Source organism: Gobio gobio, assembly GCF_949357685.1.
Source record: "Gobio gobio genome assembly, chromosome: 6".
In the NCBI taxonomy this organism is placed as follows: Eukaryota; Metazoa; Chordata; class Actinopteri; order Cypriniformes; family Gobionidae; genus Gobio; species Gobio gobio.
In genome coordinates, this window is record NC_137102.1 from 39,702,541 (window position 1) to 39,726,868 (window position 24,328).

At 44.9% G+C, this 24,328-nt stretch overlaps 1 protein-coding gene across 2 annotated transcripts in view; it reads left to right on the top strand.

Annotated features, from left to right (window-relative positions):
• ccdc13 (coiled-coil domain containing 13) overlaps positions 1-12,944 on the top strand; it is a 44,315-nt gene extending 31,371 nt beyond the window's left edge. The window contains exon 15 of one of the 2 annotated variants that reach the window (XM_079819442.1): positions 11,173-12,944. In XM_079819442.1, coding sequence (XP_079675568.1) covers positions 11,173-11,329 — 157 coding nt within the window. In that variant the 3' untranslated portion in view covers positions 11,330-12,944. Of the gene's footprint in view, positions 1-2,443; positions 3,478-11,172 lie in introns of those variants that run through there. The other variant, XM_079819443.1, reaches the window with a different exon arrangement.
• Positions 12,945-24,328: the final 11,384 nt, after the last annotated feature.

Sequence of the window (24,328 nt, forward strand, 5' to 3'; positions counted from 1 at the left end):
TTGCATTACTAAAAAGAGACTAAAATACAATTTTCATTGACTAAAACTTGACTAAAATGTCATCAGTTTTTGTCGACTAAAACTAGACGAAAATAGTCATAGATAATTCTGACTAAAATAAGACTAAAATGCTCAGACTTTTAGTCGACTAAAACTTAACTAGACTAAAAAGAGTATGACTAAAACTAATAAAAACTAAAATGACAGCTTGACACAAAGACTAGACTAAAACTAAAATTAAAACAGGCCGCCAAAAACAACACTACCGTCTACCTCCCCTGCTGCTTCCAGATTTTTCATCATGGCTAAGAAGGACGGAGGTTTGCGGCCCTGTATCGACTACCAATCCCTCAACAAAATTACTGGGAAATTCCGTTATCCACTTCCTCTCGTCCCAACAGCGCTGGAACATATCAGTTGTGCTACTGTCTTCACCAAGTTTGACCTCCGCAGTGCCTACAACGTCATCCGGATACATGAGGGGGATGAGTGGAAGACAGCCTTCGTGACCCCTACTGGATACTACGAATATCTCGTCATGCCATATGGACTGGTCAACGCCCCCTCCGTATTCCAGGATTTAATTCATGAGGTACTCCAGGAGTTCCTCCACAGGTCCGTATTGGTGTATATAGACGACATCCTGATATACTCCCGGAGTATGGCCGAACATCGCCACCACGTTGCGGAGGTCCTGCAATGCCTGAGGGAGTTCCAGCTGTACTTAAAGGCAGAGAAGTGTTCTTTCCACCAACCCTCAGTGCAGTTCCTTGGTTACAACATCGACAGCAGTGGCATCCAGATGGACAAGAGGAAGGTGGATGCCATTCGGAACTGGCCCACACCCACAACCATCAAAGAACTCCAGAGATTCCTAGGATTTGCCAATTTCTACCGTCGATTCATCCAAGATTACAGTATCATCTCAAATCCACTCACTCACCTCCTATGCAATAAGCCCAAGTCTCTGTCCTGGAACCCCACTGCCACTCAAGCCTTCCAAACCCTAAAGGAAGCCCCTCGTTATCGAGGTCGACGCTTCGACCACAGGAGTGGGAGCGGTCTTGTCACAGCAGCAGGGGACCCTGAGTAGACTCCACCCATGTGCCTTCTCCCGCAAACTCAACCCGGCGGAGGTCAACTATGACATTGGCAATAGGGAGCTTCACTTGAGAAGTGGAGGCATTGGTTGGAGGGTTCCTAACATCCGTTCCTGGTTCTGACAGATCATAAAAACCTTCAATACCTCAGAGATGTTAAACGACTCAATCCACGACAGGCCCTCTGGGCATTATTCTTCACCCGTTTCAATTTCTCCATCTCCTACCGTCCTGGGTCAAAGAATATTAAGGCGGGTGCCTTATCCCGTCTCTACAGTCCCAATGAAGTTACCAAGGAATCTGAGCCCATTCTGCCAGAGAAACTTTCCCATCACCTGTTCAGAGGAAGCCATGCCCTCCTCCAATTTCTCCACCAACACTCCGCCGGGTTGCCCACCAGGTTTGCTTTACATCACACAGACATGGCGCACTCCCCTCATCCACACTTCCCACACATCATTGGGCACTGGCCACCCTGGGGTCAATGAAACCCTCTCGCTGCTGAAGGAGCGCTTCTGGTGGCCAAACATGGCATCTGACGTCAGAAGGTATATGAGGGGTTGCAAGGAATGCGCCATCTCCAAGAGCCCTCGACATCTTCCCTCCAGTAAACTCCATCCTCTGCCCATTCCCAACAGACCCTGGTCACACCTAGGAGTCGACTTTATCACCGACCTCCCTGCTTCTGATAAATGCACCTGTATCCTAGTGGTGATTGATAGATTCTCAAAGTAATGTCGTCTGATTCCTTTGGAAGGACTGCCTACAGCCATGGAAACTGCCAAACTAATTTTCAACAAGATCTTCAGATATTACGGGATTCCTGAGTACATTGTGTTGGATAGAGGGCCTCAATTCATTTCCAGGGTTTGGAGGGCCTTCTTCTCACTCTTAGGTGTGACCGTCAGCCTCTCCTCTGGGTATCATCCACAATCGAGGATACTAGAGATCGGTTGCTTCCTCCGTACCTTCTGTCACGGCCACCAGGACTCTTGGAACCAGTTCCTGGGTTGGGCCGAGTACGCACAGAACTTCCTACGTCAACCTACGTGTTCGATTACCAACCCCCATTGTTCCCCTGATCCGGGGAACCGTCGGATGTTCCAGCGATCGACTACTGGTTCCGAGAGAGCGAGAGGGTCTGGGACTCTGCACACCATCAGCTTCAACGTGCCCTGACAGCCGACCTTCGCCGTTCCAACACTCCCACGTACCAACCAGGACAGAAGGTCTGGATAACCCGGTCACTTATCAACTCCAGCTACCCCCTCAGTACCGAATCCATCCCACCTTCCATGTATCTCTGTTGAAGCCTCACTATTCTTCTATTTCTGTCTCCACAGAGCCTGGCGCAGCTGCTGAAGCCACGGTACTGCTTACCAGGTGCATGACATCTTGGACTCCCGGCGCCGTGGTGGTCTTCTGGAATACCTTGTGGACTGGGAAGGATACGGTCCCGAGGAACGCTCATGGGTACCCAGAAACGACATTCTTGACCCTAACCTGCTCAACACTTTCCACGCTACTCATCCCAATAGACCTGCGCCTCGAGGCAGAGGCCGACCACCATGACGTCTGGGTCCTCGGCCCTCAGGAGCGGGCCGTGGAGGGGGGGGGGGGGGGGGGTAATGTCACAGACACGCCAGGCTCCACCATCACCCAATCACAGCGCACTCCTTCACCAGAGTACTGATCACTAACACCTGCACCTCATCAGCACAGTAAAAAACAGCAGCACAAAAGACACACTCACGCGGCCTTGGTCTTTGTCCGGTCTCGTTAGCACCAAGAAGCTTCCCTTCATGCTTACCTTATGGACTGCCAAAACCTACTTACCTGTCTCCTGTGTTTCTCCAAGTCTCCATCGTGTTCCCTCGTCTTGTGTGATCCTCCAGAGTCTCCTTCGTTCCAGTTCTGTCTCCGGCCCGCTGCATCTACAAGTACAAAGAATGTGTCATTCAGGTATCCTCATCAGACTCTTACCAGTTCCAAGCTCACTCACCTGCACTGCCGTCAACTCCTCTGGTTGTTCAATAAACACCATTTACCTGTATTTCTTGTCTCTTTCCCTTCTGCTATGTAACAGTACTGATGCTGCTGTATGAGAGCAGAACTGAGCTAGACGATGACATCACTATTTTCTACAGAGCTGCTGAATTAAACTCATTTCATAATTGATTAATTGTACACCATTATTGAACTGTACTGAATTAACACTGAACTGACTTCAGCTAAACCATGACACTTTTGTCTTTTAGAGCTGTTTTACTGTTTGTATCATTGAATCATCATTTTCCTGTTATCACTGTAAAGCTGCTTTGAAACAATTTGTATTGTATAAAGAGCTATAGAAATAAAGGAGACTTGACTTGAAGTCAAATGAAGAAAAAAAGTTCCCTTTCGTTCAGTCACTACGACGTACGTTAGTGACTAACGAATGGGGGTTTCGCTTAGAAGCCAATCATCTTCGAGTATTCAACAGCGCCCAATGGCAGTGCCAATGCCATGGGCATGCGGAATTTGCATGCGTAACTCCGCCCCACCTCGTGGGTATATAAGGAAGTACGCTGGCAACATCGCATTATGTTTCTGCTTTGGAGCCAAGAGGATCTCTTCACTCCTACAAGCCTGAATTCTGAAGTCTTCTCTTCAGTCTTCGAGACGAGCGGTTCTCCAGGGTGTTGGTGTTACGGCGCGTTCCAGCGATCTCATGCTGCCTGCCTGCTGATCTGTGCAGTGATCTGCAACAGCTGTGTGTGTGTTTCCCTGGGCGCTTCGGCACTCTGCAGAGCTTTCCTCTCACAAAAAGAGCTTGCGCGTGGCACGTCTTTTTCAAGACGGTTCGCCCGTGCACTTCCGGGTGCGATCGATCTCCGTTGCTGTCTATGGGCACATTCACTGCTCGATGTGTTTGGGCTTCAGCACGTTCGGGCAGTGTTTGTGGATGCGTCATGTTCCCACTGCGGGAACGTGACCATCGCGATGTTGCGGTCGAGACTCAGTGATCTCCGTGAGGAGAGAGAGTCCCCTCTGCCACACCCCAATCTACCGTCTCCGAGTGAGGTGGTACTTTGGCTGGTGGCCAGGGTGACCTGAGTGCGGTGCCGTGGTATTAAGAACCCCGACGATCATTCCTCGGGCCACGCCCCCTCTCACACATTGCTTAAACCCGCGAGTGTTGGACTGAAACAGCGGCCCGTCTCTGACGCCTCGTTCGTTTCGTCCACGCTCCAGATAGCAGTGAGATGTCGATCGCCGCATCCCAAGGTGGGCTGGAGTCCTTTGGGGATGACGATTAGGAGTTGTGCTCCGCCTCCGGGTGTGTCAGCGCTGCCTGATCCGACCTAAGGTTGACAGCCATGTTATCTCGGGCAGCCGCGAGTCTCGCGCTGGTGTGGAACTCCGCCCAGTCGCGAGTGCTCGTGGTTGCGCGATTGGTTTTTGGGGACGGCACCCGCCAGCTGTTGGGCCCCGCCCCCAATGCCTTTCGCTCCCGAGGTGCATGAGGAGATCACGCGGTCCTGGAAGTCCCCGTGCTTCCCGCGATCGTTTGGTGGCCTCCTCCGCCTTCTCTGCCCTTGATGGGGCCGCGGCCTAGGGTACACTGGGGCCCCCTCACCCCCACTGTTGAACTTTCTGTTGCGCACTACGGTGTCCACAGAGGGCTTGACGTGGCGTGGTGTGGCTGTCCTAAGCACCCTCCCAAAGCCTGTGGGCTCGTCTACTTCGGTGGCGTGGTCCCGCAGAGCTACGGGCAGGCCGCCGCCCCGTTGCACATGCACAAGGGTGGAGCCGACCCAGGGCTCTTCATTGAGCTGCGTGCCGCGACTGATCCCGCCCCCGGGCGGTGAAGGTGGCCACACGCTCCCTGGGTCGGGAGATGTCCACAGCTGTGGTCCGGGAGAACACCTGGCCTTACCTGGTGATTTGGAGGATGTTGAGTGGGCCCGCCCCCTCAACTCACCCATATCCCAGGCTGGCCTCTTCGGCGGCGCGGCTGGGAACTGCGCCCAACAGTTCTCGGCCGCCCCAGAGCAGACTGAGGCTGTAACACGTACTGCCCCGGCGGCCAGCTGCTGCACCAGCCGCCGGCTCAGTCGCCTCAGTCCGCTCGCCGCCGAGGGCGCCCTCCCTCTTCCCGCCCGGCCCCAGCAGCAGCCTTAACCTGGGCCGCGCCGTGGAGGTGGTTGAGGATGTCGCCCAGTCCGCTCCCCAGACTGGTTAAACGCCACGCTGGAGGTGGACAACTCAGAGATGGGTTCCAGTTCTTCCCAGGGGATGGTAGCAGGGCCTCTCCTTCCCCCGGTGGAGGGCCGGGGGAAAATTCTTCCGCTGCTGGCCCCCGGGCTAGCAGCGCTTGGGAAGAACTCATGTTCCTGTCTCTGAGGACCCAGAGACCGGTGATGACAGTGCACGCCACCCACGGGTCCCGCCACTCGCATCCCTCTCTGTCGCCAGCCTCCTGGCAGAACAGACCCCAGTGGAACGCGCGTCCTTCCCTGGTCTCCTCTGTCAGGACGCAGCCGTTAACCGCACCCCCACACCGGGACGCCCAACAGCCTCCCTTGTCCGGGTCGGTAACGCTGCATCGCTGCCCCACCCCGGGTACACCTGTAGTCCGATTGACCCCGCTGGTGCAGTTCCTGGGAGCCTGGCTTCAGATTCCAGGGCTGTCCCGCTGGGTCGCGAAAGACAGTCAGGTGCGGCTACGCGATTCAGTTCGCGCAGGTTCCTCCCTGCTTCCGGGGAGTCCGTTCCACTATGATCGGGGCTAATGCCCCCGTCATGCGAGCGGAGGTTGCCACCCTACTGGCGAAGGGTGCGATCGAACCTGTCCCTCCAGCCGAGGTGAATTCCGGGTTTTACAGCCCGTACTTCATTGTACCCAAAAAGACCGGTGGGCTTGACCGATCCTGGACCTGCGCGTCTTGAACCGTTACCTCCACCGGTTTCCGTTCAAGATGTTGACAGCGAAACGCCTTTTCGAATGCGTTCGTCCAGACGATTGGTTGCAGCGATCGACCTGAAGGACGCCTACTTCCATGTCTCCATTCTACCTCGACACAGACCGTTCCTACGGTTTGCTTTCGAGGGGCGGGCATATCAGTACGCAGTTCTACCATTCGGGCTATCTCTGTCCCCTCGCGTCTTTACGAAGATTGCCGAGGCAGCCCTTGCGCCCCTTCGGCAGCACGGGGTTCGCATCCTGTATTACCTCGACGACTGGCTCATACTGGGTCACTCTCGAGAGCAGGTTTGCGGACACAGAGATTTGGTGCTCCATCACCTAGCCCGTCTGGGCCTTCGGGTCAACTGGGAGAAGAGCAAACTTTGCCCCGCGCAGAGGATCTCTTTTCTCGGTATGGATCGACTCGGTCGCCATGTGCGCGCAGCTTTCGAGCGAGCGCGCGCAGTCTCTGCTGACTTCCCTTCGACAAGTCGAGAGCAAGAGTGCGGTTCCACTGAAACTGTTTCAGAGGCTCCTGGGGCATATGGCATCTGCAGCCGCGGTAACGCCGCTCGGATTGCTTCATATGAGACCGCTTCAGCACGGGCTACGCGATCGAGTCCCGAGATGGGCATGGCGGTCTGGCACGCTCCGGGTACAAGTGACTCAGGCCTGCTTACAGACTCTCTCCCCGTGGTCGAACCTCAGTTTTCTACGGACCGGAGTGTCCTTAGAACGAGTTTCCAGGCATCTTGTTGTATCAACAGATGCATCATCCACGGGCTGGGGTGCCATGTGCAATGGACAAGCAGCCACGGGCTCCTGGATAGGACCCCAGCGCCTTCTGCATGTCAATTGCCTCGAGTTGCTGGCAGTACGGTTCGCCCTGCACCGCTTCCGAGCGTTGCTGAAGGGTCAACATGTACTAGTCAGGACAGACGACACGGCCGGGCGGTCTACGCTCCCGCCATATGTCTCAACTCGCCCGCAGAGGTGGACAGTAACTAAGTACATTTACTTGAGTACTGTACTTAAGTACACTTTTTGAGTATCTGTACTTTCCTTGAGTAGTATTTTTTCTGGAAACTTATGACTTTTACTTCACTACATTTGAAAGACAAATATTGTACTTTTTACTCCATTACATTTCTGTCAAGGCTCTCGAAGTAGAAAGTCGTAGCCGCTTTTAAGGTCAGTGGATGATTTGTTTTCTTCTTTAAAACGTGATAGGCTTTCTGCAAAAAAAAAAAAAAAAAAAACCTATCAGTAATCACTCTTGTAGGATCACATGAAGTTCAATGATTTCCAAGTATTTTTTGAACACCAATCAATTGATGGCAAAATAGAAGACGGCAGTTCGCGCAACCATAGTCATACTTAAAAGTAAAAATTCAGAAGAGCAGACGTGGATAAGTCTGAAAAAGTGGGACGACACGAAAGTGCACACAGAAAGCTGCCTCTCAGACGCCAGACCACAAGTAGTGAATTTGAGTCTATTGAAAACCAAAATTTTAGTATAGTCAATTAAAACCAAACTAAAACTAAAACAATTCAGATGCCTAAAAAGACTGACTAAAACTAAATCCAAATTTGCTGTCAAAATTAACACTGGTATGAAGTATGATGATTGGTCAAATAATTTTTTATAGATTTACCCGCCAAGTTGCCATAGCCTTGTGGATAGAGCGCTAACGCATAGGTAACGTTCAACAATGGTGTTAGTTAGCATGCAAAAGCATAGTTGGGCTAATAATGTTAACTGATGTCCTTTCAGAAATATGTTTTTACATAATCCTGTCAAATAAACACAATGTACAAACCTTTCTTTTCTAGTATGATTTTGACTTTGATAAGAGCTTTGTACCTTTTAAGCAAGTATTTAAATGAATTCAAGATATGCTAGCATGTCAGATGGAGCATGACTGGCTTAAACCACCATGATGGAACAGCGTGCATTCATACAACAATGCAATAATAATAAAATAATGCATTTACTTTTACTTTTGATACTTAAGTATTTTTAAAAGCAAGTACTTCTGTACTTTTACTTAAGTAAAAATCTATCTTTACAACTTTTACCTGTAATGGAGTAATATTTAACCAATAGTATTTTTACTTTTACTCAAGTAATGGAGTTTTGTACTTTGTCCACCTCTGCTCGCCCGCCATCTCGTTTTTTGGAGTCAGAAGCATCTGAGGTCCCTTCATGCTGTCCACATCCCGGGAGTCCTGAACCGTGCAGCCTACGAGCTCACGGCTTCAGCCACTTCCTGGAGAATGGAGACTCCATCCCCAGACGGTCCAGCTGATATGGGAACGGTTCGGCGACGCACAGGTAGTCCTGTTGCCTCCCAGGACTCTTCCCATTGCTCCCTGTATTATTCCCTGACCTATGGTCGGCACGGATGCACTGGCGCACAGCTGGTCGTCGGGGCTACGCAATTATGCGTTTCCCCCAGTGAGCCTTCTCGCACAGGTACTGTGCAAGATCAGGGAGGACAAGGAGCAGGTCATGTTGGTCGCCCCGTTGGCACGGCCGGACTTGGTTCTCAGAACTGCTACTCCTTGCGACAGCCCCTCCCTGGCCTATTCCTCTGAGACTCCTCACTCAGAGACGGGGCACCTTTTGGCACCCGCGTCCAGCGTTCTGGAAGCTCCACGTGGCTTCTGGACGGGACGCGGCTGGTTTGAGTAGCCCTCCACCTGCGGTGGTCGCTACCATCACTTCCGCTAGGGCAGAGTCTACACGACACCTCTATGCGTTGAAGTGGGACCTCTTCGTCACATGGTGCTCTTCCCGCCAGGAAGACCCCTGGAAATGCCCGATCGGGTCTGTGCTTCGTTTCTCCAGGAGGGGGTGGGACGAAGGCTGTCTCCTTCCACCCTTAAGTGTACGTGGCCGCAATATCTGCCTACCACGATCTCCTGGGAGACAAAAAGGTAAGTAGCAGCACGACCTGATCATCAGGTTCCTGAGGGGGGCGAGGAGACTGAATCCTCCTCACTCTCCTCTCGTTCCCTCTTGGGACCTCTCAGTAGTCTTAAGTGCTCTGCAGAGGCCTCCCTTTGAGCCTTTGCGGTCGGCTGAGATTAAGTTCTTGTCTATGAAGACGGCTCTGCTGACCGCATTGGCCTCGCTTAGAGGGTCGGGGACCTGCAAGCATTTTCGGTTGACGAAGCGTGCCTTGAGTTCGGGCCGGCTAACTCTCACGTGATCCTGAGACCCCGGCCCGGATATGTGCCCAAGGTTCCCACCACTCCGTTCCGAGATCAGGTGGTGAACCTGCAAGCGCTGCCTTTGGAGGAGGCAGACCCAGCCTTGGCATTGCTCTGTCCAGTACGCGCTCTCCGCGCCTACGTAGACATGACGCAGTGTTTCAGGACCTCAGACCAGCTCTTTGTCTGTTATGGTGGAGAGCGGAAGGGAAGTACTCTCTCAAAGCAGAGGTTGTCTCACTGGATAGTGGACACCATTGTTTTGGCTTACCAGCAGCAAGGCCGACCATGTCCCCTTGGTGTGAGGGCACACTCCACCCGGAGTGTGGCCTCCTCTTGGGCTCTAGCGCATGGCGCCTCGCTAACAGACATCTGCAGAGCTGCAGGCTGGGCGACACCTAACACATTCGCCAGATTCTACAATCTCCGAGTGGAGCCAGTGTCCGACTATGTACTCGCCCCCCGAGGGGCCGGTAATGGACCAGGCTCTGGTGTCTTCGCTTGCTCGCCACTCCACTCCCAGGACTGGATACGTGCGATATTTTCCTCAGGTGAGCTCCCCGAGAGCCCTGAGCTCCTCCAGCACTGCTTACGCCGACATCAGTTCAGTCTGCCCTTTCGAGCCCAGACCCTCATGTCCGGCCAGGTGCTCCGTGTGCATGGTTCCCCTCCGGCGACCCCCACACGAGTATTTCCACCGTAAGCCTCCTCAGCGAGCAGGTGTCTTTCCCTTGGCAAGTCCCTGCCGCCCCTAGGGTTAAAAATCCACCTTCGGCTGGTACCCTAGAGATCTTCCATATGCAGCCCTTAGCGGGTCATATGTGTATTCTCTAAGTCCTCCCCACGGGTAGGCATCTTGGCATTCCCTCACTGGGATATGCTTCCCAGTGTACCTTGGTAATCCTGTGATAAGTGGGAGTCCTTCGTCCTTACTAGTCTTACGACAGGGTACTCACACTTACGCAGGGCACTGGATGACAGCTGAGTGGCGTTGTTGTATAGGATCCCCCATTCGTTAGTCACTAACGTACGTCGTAGTGACTGAACGAAAGGGAACGTCTCGGTTACGTATGTAACCCTCGTTCCCTGAGGAGGGAACGGAGACGTACGTTTCCTTGCCACGTCAGCTGTGCTGCCTGGAACGCGGAGTTCAGTCTTGGCTCCTGCAGCAGTAACATAATGCGATGTTGCCAGCGTACTTCCTTATATACCCACGAGGTGGGGCGGAGTTACGCATGCAAATTCCGCATGCCCATGGCATTGGCACTGCCATTGGGCGCTGTTGAATACTCGAAGATGATTGGCTTCTAAGCGAAACCCCCATTCGTTAGTCACTAACGTACGTCTCCGTTCCCTCCTCAGGGAACGAGGGTTACATACGTAACCGAGACGTTTTCATTGACTAAAATTAGACTAAAATATCCTAAATTTGATGATGATGAGGTGAGTGCATTTGACACAGGACAAAGATTTTTTTTTTTTAAAGCTGTCAAAATTAACACTATTATTACTAAAAGATCTTTATCTCAACTGTCACATACACATGCCCGTACCTAGAACACATAATTCATCCATTTAATCACATATTTTGCCCTGATTGTGAGAGGAACTATGCAGAATTCTTTGCCATGGATGTAAATACAGTAAAATATGCTGCGTTGAGCTGGAAGTCTGTACACCAACAGCACATGTTTCCAAACTCTCCTGATTTAACTCATCAGCTCATTAGCTATAATGGATGGGTCAGATGAGGGAGACCGTGTGCTGTTGGTCTGCCTCCAGGGACAGTGCTGGGAAACTGGCTTATAGAGCATAACAGCACATTTTCCCTAAACCAGCAACACTATTTGGGTATAAAGTTAATTCCAGACCAGTAACTAAATGCACACTGGTATCTTGTCCATGCAGGCTGGCGCTGCAGCTAGAGGAAAATGAAACCTTGAGAACGTCTTTGAGGAACACCTTGAAGGAAAAGAAAGAAGACTTGCAACTCTACAAGGACATGATGGCCAGAGCGAAACAGGGCTTCCAGCAGGCCCACAGAAAGCCTGAGCAGGGGACGTAGAGAAGACTCTTTGATAGCAAACAGAGATCTCTCTAAGACAAAAAAAATCATTCTATATGTGTCCAAGTCTGCTGTTGACCACACACACGCATAATTACTTGCTTCATGGCTCCCAAACTTCATCAAGACTACATCAATCCAACCAGCATTGTGAGATCACTAGAAATAACATAAATGACAGACGATTCATGTTTCAGAAACAGAGTGCCACGCTTCCTGTTGGAGAAGTTATGAATAGAATAGAGTAATAATGAGAACCTGTAAATAGTAGTTGGATGCTATTTTCTATGGAAGCTTGTAAAAAAAGGTAATTGCAAAACAATTATCTCAAAATTCCTTTTTATCTTAAAATTCTGACTTTTTTTCTTGCCACTGTGAGTTAACATATCACAATTTTGACTTTTTCTCAGAATTGCGTGAAATAAAGTCGCAATTGTGAGTTATAAAGTCAGAATTGTGAGATATAAAGTTAGAATTGTGAGATATAATGTCAGAATTGAGTTATAAAGTTAGAATTGAGTTATAAAGTCAGAATTGTGAGTTATAAAGTCAGAATTGTGAGATTTAAAGTTAGAATTGTGAGATATAAAGTTAGAATTGAGTTATAAAATCAGAATAGCAAATTATAGTCAGAACTGTGAGCTATAAAGTCGCAATTGTGAGTTAAAAAGTCAGAATTGTGTGATATAAAGTGAGAATTGTGAGATATAAAGTCAGAATTAAGTTATAAAGTCAGAATTGTGAGATATAAAGTTAGAATTGAGTTATAAAGTCAGAATTGAGTTATAAAGTTATAATTGAGTTATAGAATTGAGTTATAAAGTCAGAATAGCAAATTATAGTCAGAACTGTGAACTATAGTCAGAATTGTGAGATATAAAGTTAGAATTGTGAGATATAAAGTTAGAATTGAGTTTTAAAGTCAGAATTGAGTTATAAAGGCAGAATTGTGAGATATAAAGTTAGAATTGAGTTATAAAGTCAGAATTGAGTTAAAAAGTCAGAATGGCAAATTATAGTCAGAATTGTGAGCAGTCAGAATTGTGAGATATGATTGAGTTATAAAGTCAGAATTGAGAGTTATAAAGTCAGAATTGTGAGATATAAAGTCAGAATTGTGAGTTATAAAGTCAGAATTTTGAGATATAAAGTCAGAATTGTCTTTTAAATTGTTTAATTCTGTGGCAGAAACAAGCTTCCATAATTTGCACCTTATAAAACAGTATGCAATTATAATAACATATTCAGTGGATATGATGATATATACAATTATAAATGGATGCTGCCTTAAAGCTCTCATCTAACCTTACCCGTTAGGTTAGATGGCACTTTACTAACACTTTTCAAATATTTTCTTAATATTTTTTTTAAATAAATGCCTCTCTGATCTGATATTTGATGGGGAAAGTGAAAAGAGTGTCTAACCCTACAGCCCTGCTTCTGTTATCAGACAGGTTTCTTTTGCAGGTTTGTCTGGCTCAATCAGACACTGGTGGGCGGAGTCAGTGTAAATATCCTCTGCCAACAAGGTGTAAATAGGCACATTATCAAGGTAATCCAAGTTTTTCCTCTTGGCACTCTAAAGTGGAAATAAACTTCCCTGCCTTCTGTTCTGACGTACATTGCTCATTAATACTTGATTTGTGTGCCGTGGTGTGAAACCAAAATGAAAAGCAAAACCAAAATAAGCTGGGCAGAATGTGAATCCCCTGCTGAAACGATATGTGTGCGATGACTTGACCTCTCTCTTACCGTGTCTCTCCTCTTGTTTACATTGACCGTATCAGCCTCGGCATTCATGCTGCCATGCTTGAGTTATTCTCTTTCCTGTGCGGCCGGAGGGGGTTTGAGGCGCTGTTCCACCACGCTTAATTTAAACCTGTGGCTGAAGCAGTGTGCTCCTCCTGAAACAGCGCACTATTTCATCTGACCACAACCCTCAGGGACACTGGCTGCTACCAGAGCAAGTATACCACACGACAAAAATACCATCCGGAAAAAACAAAATGCCTTGTTTACACTGAAGGAGTAGAAAGAACTTGTGTTTGAGAGGAGATTTCAGATAAGAGATGTTCAAGGAAAGAGTTGCCGTTGTAAAGGCTGGTACGGTTCACACCAAAAATCAACATTTGCCTTGTGAAAAAGAAGCTTTAGGACACTTTTTAAAAGAGTACTTATTATGGTAATAATACACATTATAAGAATACTTTATAAGACACTTAATTTCATGTTATTTGCAGTTGAAATGAAAATGTATTAGTTTAAATTTATATTAAATGCAATTGGTGTGAATTAAAAGTGCTTTTCTGACCCTGTTAAGTAGGACATGAGAACATTTTTATATGTAATTTTATAGTTACTTTTTTTTTGTATTGTATTTGAGATATGGTTAAAGTTACTGCTGAATGTACTGACAAGCATTTATGATAAACTAAAATATACTTTAAAGTTGTTTCTGTTAAAACTTTTATGTTATCTTTTTTAATATTAGTGCTGTAAAAATCAATTAATCGCATCTAACATACAAGTTTGTTTATGTAATATATGTGTATACACACACACACACATCAGTGGTGTACGCTGGTGTTTTAAAATGAGGAGGCAAAATCCACTTAATTTTCCTGGTTAAATAATCATTACATAAAAAGAGAGACCAAATACAAAATCTAGTTTGTATTTTTACACTAACTGTAATGCTAGTTCTTCTATTTATTAAACCCAAGTATAAACTTCATCAAGTTTGTATTTTTATGCATTTTTACATATATTCCAAAATACTATCTAAAGGTAGTAACAATTTAAACAATATACATAATTTGTGAACTAATGTTCAGCTTTTCTTTTTAATAATCTACTTATTTTCATCAGTCATCAAGCTTGTACACAGTCCCAGACAGGAAGATGTACCTTCAATTTCCCTGAGCTGATCGCTCACTAAAACCCCCACAGTCATCATGTTTTCAGCCCATTTCAAGTTTGATTTTGGACTGACATAAAGCAGTGATATCTAAGTGGCTAAATTGTTTACTTACTTTTTAATTAGTCTTCTCATTAACGCCATCATTGTCTTCATTCAGGCGATTCCAGAGCGTGCACGAAAACAAGAGGCGGGAAATCATATCTAATCATAGGGCGATGGAGCCAGTACCTCCTCTCACGTGACTTTTTCCCATTCATTTCAATTACCCTACACAAACTCACAGTACGCTTTAGGGGTTCTGTTTTTCTTTCTGGTTCTGGAGCCTATTCCAGCCATGCAATATTCCCCCAGTATCAGCATTGGAAGCGGTTCACCGTTTGTATCACTCCGCTTGCACGACTGTCATGGCGCTTGAGCAAATCCACCATATTTTTTTTTACAAATACTACTGTTGTTGTGTCACAAAATGTACTTTTAAGAGTTTTTTTAAGCAAGACCTCAAATATGTAATTCATATATAAACATAGTGCCTGTTTTAAAATCTGTTTTGCCGCTTTCGCAGATGTGAGCTCCAGGCCGTCAGTGGCCGTTCAGCGCTCAGAGAACCAACAGAGAACAGCTTCATCTCAGACAGCCCTTCGGAAAGCGTACCTTCCATAGGCGCGGCCATTGCTAACCAAGCCATCACCTGCTGTTAGCATCCCATTGACTCCCAATCATTTTGGCCTCACTTTGACAGTGAATATCTTTACATCTGAGGCGTTTAAAGACTCCATTCGTCCATTGTTTATTTCTAAACAAACAAGACAATGTATAAAAGGCTCCATTACCTTGTATCTTACACTATCGCCCTGTTGAAGCTGTTTGTGTAAAATATAGGCTAACGATTGCGTCATAACCACGCGACTGTGTCGCGCTGTTGAGCAAATTACTGTATAGACCCGAGGAGACGCTCATAGGCAATCTTTTACTGTCTATGAGGCAATCGGGGGGACGTGGAGGCATAAACGCAGATAGAGACAAAGTGTTAGAAGTTAGTGTAAGATACAAGGTAATGGAGCCTTTTATACATTGTCGTGTTTGTTTAGAAATAAACAATGGACGAATGGAGTCTTTAACGCCTCAGATGTAAAGATATTCACTGTCAAAGTGAGGCCAAAATGATTGGGAGTCAATGGGATGCTAACAGCAGGTGATGGCTTGGTTAGCAATGGCCGCGCCTATGGAAGGTATGGTTTCCGGGGGCTGGATTACCCCCTTGCAAATTGCAAAGGGCTGTCCGAGATGAAGCTGTTCTCTGTGGGTAGCCTACATGAGCGCTGAACGGCCACTGACGGCCTGGAGCTCACATCTGCGAAAGCGTCAAAACAGATTTTAAAACAGGCACTATGTTTATATGTGAATTACATATTTGAGGTCTTGCTGCGCAGTACGCTCAGCCATCAGGAAGTGAATGCTTCTATCCGACTTCAATTATCTCCGTTGAAGTCTATGCGGTCGCTCTGTCCATTTCTTTTACTGTCTATGGCAATTTGCCACTGGCTCTTATTGTATGTAGATAGTGGTTAAACATGATATATAATTCATTTAGGGTATATCAAATGGGCAATCTTTGGGTTAAGGGGAAAATTACGTTTCATAACTTTATATTTATTCTATACTTGAATCCTGTAATAGAGTGCTGCTTTTGTACGTTTGACTGAATTGTTTGTTTGTTTGTCTTTTATAATGAATATTGTTGTTAATTTAAATGTTGTTGTTCAATAAAAAATATTTTAAATAGATAATATATCATATTTGGTATTGAGAAAGGGTCCACCGTTAGTGTTCGTGATATTGACTTCAGTTACATTATGACACCATTAGATGGCAGTAAAGATCAAGGAAGTTGTTTGAGCGCTGTCATGGGACTAAATGGAAACTTGGTGTATGTCTCAATCAGCTCCCTAGTTCAGTAGTCAGGGCACTGATCAGGACTTAAGTCAATGGGCTGACACCCTGATCAGTGCCCTGACTACTGAACTTGGGAGGTGATTGAGACGCACCCTCAGATAAAGACAAAGATATGGCTTTTCTCAGTGGACATTCAAAATGTTTTTTTTATTTTCTTTTTTATAATGGATATAATATTATGGACATCGAGCTGAAGGATGAATGCTATATCAGATGCAGGTAATACTCAGTTTATCTCTCTCTCATAATAATACTCTACACAATAATCTTTAATGAAGCGATTCAACGTTCCTTCATTAATGTTACTTGTTCTAAAGAGATGTTTCAGAATTAGTAACGGAGGCTGGGGCTCGACTGTCAAACTGTCAACTTGAGATGTGAATCTGTGGCGGAAGGAAGTAGTTCTGTGCGCGCACACACACACACACACACATACACACACACACACACACACACACACACACACACTATACTGGGGTGTTAGGACTCACACAGACCACAGGGTGAGCCCAGCAGCCAACTAGTTTTCCCAGTTGGTCTCCCATCCAGGTACTGACCAGGCTCAGCCCTGCTTAGCTTCAGTGGGAAACCAGTCTTGGTCTACAGGGTGATATGGCTGCTGGTTACGAGAAAATGTAAAAGTGTCGTACATATGATGTGACTATCAGCTTGAAGCACAAGCATGAGCCCAGCACTTCCCATCATGAAATAAAGAAGACTTTTGAATGTTTTGTACATTAATAACCACACGCTTTATGTGGGTATGTGATCGCTCATCGTGAAAAACTGCTTAAACGATAAATTGAGTCCCGTGACAAGTATGACTTTATTGGCGTTTTGTTCAACACACTTTTGCCATTGCAATGAATGAAATCTCTTTTTTCATCTTTACAATAATACCAGCATCATGTAGTGCAAATGTTTAATTGTAATGGACGTATTGCAGGCTTTCTGAATTGACGAACGGCTCCGTCTGTTATAAAACTTCAGATCAGGGTTTTTTAACTTACTAGAGGTGCAGAACGTCACATGGCAACTTTTCGGGACTGCACCAAGCAAAAATAAATCGTAATCATTACAAAGAGTAAAGATAAATCGTCTAACAAGGTCTACATGCATTCATTCTAATGGCTTGTTTTCCCCCATGGCATATGGTGGATATGACGTTTTGTGGGTGTTCCCATTGCCGACCAAGTCTATGCCACGATAGCAACTGTCCAGAACACCCTAGCAAACACTAATGGTGCGTTCACACCGGACGCGATTCGCGCGATTCGCGCGAGTGATTTACATGTTAAGTCAATGCAGAGACGCGAAATGGCATTCTGCGGCGCGATTCGCGCGAATGAGGCGGCGAGATTCGCGCGATTCGCGCGATTGAGGCGGCGAGAAGGACGCGACTTGAGCGTTTTGAACGCGCGATTCGCGCGAATCGCGTGAATCGCGCGAAACGCTCAAGTTGAAAAATCTGAACTTTGGCGGATATTTCGCGCCGCGTTAACCAATCAGGAGCTTGCTCTAGTAGTGACAACAATGAAGAGAAAATCTGTATATTGATATCTGGTTCAGACAATATGATTATCACTGTGATAACATTAAATTACATGAAACACAACCCAGTCTCTTTTTGTTAAATGCAAGTTTATGTATGATCAATAATACAAAAGTATCAGTAATGTATAACAAGCTATACATGAAACAAAGCAACAATGCAGTCAAACATTCAGAGTCAGTGCTAGTAGGCTAACGTTACAACTGCAACGTACAGTTATAGCCTAAAAATATAAAGTAATGAAACTTATCTTTGCCCTCAGCCTAAACGATTTGCCAGGGAACAAATTATAGATCCATGAGACCAAAGATCGGCCGTTACAAGACGAATTATAGCTCGAGACACACGCCACAGAGACATCAGAGCCAGCGGGAGACGGCAGAAGGACTGGCCGAGGAAAGGTTGCCCTCGCCGGCTTTCACGTGCGCTGAGCGCGCTGTCCACTGGAGCTCACAGCTCCGACAACGGCAGATAAAATGTTCAAATAGGCACTGTTTATGTAAATAAACCACAGATTTGAGCTTTAAACAACTACATTATCGACTGAAAAAGTCTTAAAACTACGTTTTGTCACACATTAACAGTAGATATGAACAAAAAAAAAGACATGTAAACACAGCCCATGTCAGCCATTTCTCAACGAGACGAGCTGCTGGCGGAAGCCCCGCCCATGACGCGAATTCGCATCTGTTGTGCAGTGAATGTCACACGCGATTCGCGCGAATTTCACGCGCGATTCGCGCGAGTAAACTCAAAATGTACACGCGTCCACCTTCGCGCGATTAGCGCGAATTATTCGCGCGAATCGCGTCCGGTGTGAACGCCACATAAGAACACCCTAGCAACCGCATAGAAACACTGAGCAACCGAGTTTTGCGACGTCAAGCACCACTCGCGATTTCTTCAGGAATAATATAGTATCATATTATTATCCACCTTATTTTTCACCCAAAATCAGGCACAGCCATTTGTAAATTAAACGTACTTCGAGCTTGTTGTGCTGCTTGATATAAATTGGAAGTCTCGCACATTCACAGAAAATAGCTTACTTCCGCGTAAAGGCTGGATACTTTATACTATTTGATATTATAAAGAAATAATAAGATACTAAAAGAATTGCTAAGACAATTTTAGATGGCAAATTATTTCAGCTTCAATTCTTTCGATGTTACAGACAATTTCAAAACACTTTGTACAAAATGTAAGAACCAGCGAATAAGCATTAGAAAAACCATCACTTTGAAATATGTGGCTTTAACCCAAACAGATTGGCATTGTTTTGCGGGACCGCATAGCTCTGAAAGGTTGAGATTTATTCCCGAATCCCAAGCAATAACCCATCGAGCCAAACGCATACCTGTGTCAACAGCGTGTACGTAAACAGACTCACCTATTTGTCATTCCATCTTTGAATGGGCCCTTTCTCTGGGCTGCTCCTCCAAGGTATTCCCTCGTTCCGGACCAGTGCTTCCTCCACACCATTGACTACATCCAGGAACTCGGGTAAATAAGTCCCGCTGTGCAGGCAGAGGTTAAAGTGGACTGTGCCAGTTTTGACGGCCTTGTGAAAGAGGTGAGAGCAAATCACGGCCGTGTGAATACATGCATTCATTTTGCGCCATGATCATGAAAGACATTAAACTTGCACGTTGGTTAACTTCAGGTCGCATTTCTGTAATCACAGAGTGCGAGTAACCGGTAATGAAATAGCTTGTAATCAAAAAAGGTTAAATGTAGTGCACATTAGCTACTATATTATAGCCACTTGTACAGTGTGAGAGAAATAAAACGAAACAACTCAGGCCTATAGCACTAGTTGCTCTGCATAATGAAGCTTATTGTAATATGTGGCAATAACTGCATTTGAAAGTCATTTTTTATCTTTTATAATGGGACTGTTTATTGAACCTTTAGACAAAATCTAAAAATCAGTACGTTTACATGGACAACAATACTCCGATATTAATCTGATTAAGACCATACTCTGATTAAGAAACTACCATGTAAACAGCGATTTCTAATTACCTTAATCCGGTTAAAGCCATACTCGAATTAAACAAAAATCGAATTAAGACATGTGGAGTATGCCTATTTTAGTCGCATTATCCAAGTGCATTGTAGACATGTACACACCTTAATCTAACTATTAACGTTGTGTATGAGTTTTCGCCGCATTTTGTGACAGGACACACACACCAGGCACACACACCAGGCAAGTGCAGAGGGGAGGGCTTTGGGGGCTCGTATCAAACGTATATAAAGTGCCCCTCTAAACAATCATCAATAATATTGTGACAAATAAAACAGAATTTGGATTATAATTAATATAACCGCGCGTACAAAACAGTAACAATGCGCTCAAATTCCCGTTTATCTTTTACGTATCTTTCAGTCTGAAATGTCGTTGCCATGACGTGTTGCTATGGTGCGTGACTGCGTGTCTTGCTTGACTGCTCACTCGGACATGGCCTCCTCTATATTTTTTTTCTTTGTGTTGTAATAATTCTGCTCATTGTAAAAGTCAAATACAATACGTTTGTATCTGTAATCCCAGATTCATAATTGTCTGCTTACAACAGCGGTCGGGAACCTCTAGGCTCGCGAGCCATGGCCATTCAGTGAGCGCTTGTGGCTCGATGGCAGAAAAAAAAAATCCAAACAATCACGATTTTGAAACCTTAATTTTCATCATTAATCAAAGCTATTATTCGAAATGTTGGCTGTCAAGAAGGAGGCAAGATGGGCAGTGTCTTTTTCAGTCAAAAAAACTGAAAGACACAATATATACAAAAAATAAAACTAATATATATATATATATATATATATATATATATATATATATATATATATATATATATATATATATTACATTAAAAAGTATAAAAGTCACTCGTTTTTATAAAGTCACACTGTCCAACAGCGACACCCGCAGGTAAAGTTACAGCGGGTTGCCTGAGCCCATTGATTTGAACAGACCTACGAAAGTCGCGCTATGATTGGACGCCGGACAGCGTAGCGTGGCATGGGTACGTAATGACGTACTATTAATCGAGCTATGTTCTGTAACATGTAAAATGGGAACATGAACGTAATATTCTAAAAGCAACTCATGTAAACGCCTTAATCAGATTATTGTCTTATTCAGAGTAAGGTCAATAATTAGATTACTGCTGTCCATGTAAACGTAGTCAGTGTTTGCATGTGTGTTTAATAAAAATGCTTGCATCATGCATATAATCATTCATGCACATACTATGCACATAATTTATAGCTTATACTATGACATGTAGCCTAAAATCACCTCAGTTTTAGCTGAGCAAAAATATGCAATTTGTTGCATATGCTTATATGACCAAAAAGTGAGATGAAATTATGATGCTTGTAATGTAAATCAATGAGATCTTTGTAACAGATAAAGCTAAAACTTTATGTTTTTTACATGTACTTACTATAGTAGATTATGCATAATTACTAGTAACTAACTCTAACCAAACCAAACCCTAACCGTAACTCTATAGTAAGTACATGTAGTTAAGTAATATTACTCAGTGCCTATTTAATGCTTAGTTTTATGAATAAAATCTGTTTTAAAACATATAATGCAATGCAATACAGGTAAGCCTTCCTAAAAAGCAAGATGATCATATTTGACACTCACATTTGGAGAAATGATGGGTTAAAAAAATTATTTACAGGGTTTATCACCTAACTGTGAGGTATAAGTATGGAGATAAGATGCTTTCTTCCTGTATTGATGTTACCCAAAACATAGCAAATACCACTTTTCATTTGAATTGGTGTTGTAATCATTGTTTGAACCACAAGATGGCAGTGCATGTCAAACTGGAGCTGAATAAATGCCTGAACAGTCTTTCCAGCCTCTCACTGTAATTAAGACTCAAATAAACGATGTGGCGCATGAAGACAGACTATAGGCAAGAGCTTGCATAAATTACATCCCTTCACGTGCACATCAGTCTGGCTGTCATTACGCATTAAATCATGAGTGAATTTGCATGCGATTATTAAGGGATGGGGGGGTGGGGGGGGCATGAAATACATGTGTTACAGCCAAACTGTTTATCAGTACACAGTAATAGCAGAAATGTTATTTTCCTGACCCCAAATCCTGTGAAAGTAGCAGAGTAAAGCAGTGGGGTATAGCGTTTGAGGATTGGAGCCGCAGCACGTCTCTCAGCGCTACGGTTTGGCAGAGGCTTTTATGAGAGGCCTTCTGGGTGGCAGCTCATGCACCGCTTTAACGCAGATACGCCGTTTTTCCACAATCCCACGGGTGTAGCTCTTTCTTTTAGCTTAATTACTTCTAATGAAACCATTGAAAAAAAAGGGTCAGTTCCTATTACTAGGCCATTTAAAAGAACTGTGGGGAGTTCCTATTTTTGGATGAGCGAAGGATCTTGAGTCATGGTCTGTATATGTATGTCCTCTCAAAACTCGTATCCATCACTCTCACACGGTTTTTCCATTACACACTTATCTCAAGATTGCGCTCTGTGCTTCCAGCGACTACGAGTCTGAACTTGGCTTGAGACTACAATTGTAAAATAATAGCTGGATTGGATCTATCATAGAGAATGACTGCTAATACCACACTGTTCACTGGTCTGTAATCCAAAGCATGCAAATGAATTACAGTTATCGAGCACCATCTGGATTTTCTAGGTCTGTACCATCACAAGTGCATCATGGTACAGGTGTAGCAGGTGGTGAATCAGTGATGTTCAGTTTTCTTCATCGGCCAAGATCGGCCGTGCACTTATACTAAGACCTAAAAGTACTCTTTTTGAGAGATAACATCATACTTGCATCTGTGAATTCTGTCACCAACCGGCCTGTCAATCATCCTCTCACAGGTCATATTCTCAAATACACACTCCACATTTCATTTAACTCTTTTGCATTGTAACCTTAGACTGTATGGATGGTTCCACTTCCTTCCACTCTAGAAAAATGAAGCCAAAATGTCCTAGAAATGACCGTTGACATCTTGACCCGAGTCTGTGCAGTAGTCCTGTGGTATCAAGGTCCCGCCCATACTGTTACACAGCTGTCAATCATGAGGTCACACCTCGTTTTTATAACCACAAATAACTAACTTAAACCAAACTTACTGGAAAAATACAACACTTGAACATTCATCAGCGTGATAAGAACACAACCTAAAATGAGAGAAATCATCTTTGGACAAAATTATTTGAAAAAAAAAAGATGAAAAAAGTGTAATTTGATTGTTTAGTTTGTCTCGTGTCCTATTAGATTATATGGAGAGGGTGGACATCTTGCGCCAATGACATCATTTGGAGCCAGAGTCTGCACAGTAGCGATCGTGAGGCGGAGCTGCAGTATCAAGGTCCCGCCCACACTCCCGCTCCAGCTGACTTTAATCGCAAACACAGCTGTAAATCATGACGTCACACCCCATTTTTATAGCCACAAATATAGCCACTTATTTCAAAAAATGTAACACTTGAATATTCATCAGTGTGAAAAGAACTACCTAAAATGACAGAATCCATCTTTGGGGAAAACATTATTTGAAATGTAATTCGATTTTTTTTAGTTTGGCTCATGTCAATTCGATTACATGGAAAGGACAGGGTTTATGACCCATGCTGCAGCCAGCCACCAGGGGGCGATCAAAATGTTGTGGCTTCACTTTTCAGGACGTGTGCAGAAAACTTGATTGCAACCCTGGCTCAATTGACCGTTCGCAAAGTTCACAGCATTTTTCAAGTTCAAGTCCACCGACTTTAATCTACTAACTCTCTTGACTGCTTTCTCGGACAAAAACAGCTGATTCGGCAGATTATGATTGGTAAGATCGCCTGTCAATCAAACTCCCGCCGAAGGGTGAATCAAAAAACGTGTCTGCGGCAAAATTTTGGCAAATGGATATTTTGTTGCTTCTTGAACTAAAAGCATGTTCAGTTTTATCCGAAACAGATGAATGTGAAACTGCCAGTTATTTATTAGATTGGTTGTAGAGGTCGAAAACCCAAGGTCCAACCTGAGACTCGAGCGGGTTCGGGTAGGGTTCAAAACTTCGAAGAGAGTCTTGGACACGGGTCAGGTTCGGTATCAGTGGTCTCTGGTCTAGGGTTATTTCAAATAAATGTGCTTTTCCCTAATGGACCCAAGAAGACCCAGAATTCTTTTAAACTGTGTCGGGCATTTAACATGATTTTATTATTTAAAACAATTCTATGACAATGTTATTATCTCACAGTTTTCTCTGAATCTGCGCTTCCACAAGCAATGGACTCTATGGCACGGTTGCCTCCACATTTATACTCAGTTGCTCCACATTTTTGCCTACCATTTCAACGAGCGCCATCAGCATGGATTAAAATTAACTTCAATCATGAGGTAAATTACATTATGCAAAAAGTTATAGCGCATAATGAGGTTACAGTGTTGAGAGATTGACATTTCAGCACTTCAACATGTACTTGTGCGTTCATGTCAAGTGCATTTCCTACAAACGTTTGTAACCTCGCACACAGAAATACATCTTATAGCTATGAGATCCATCACTCGCACCATTATGCTACAT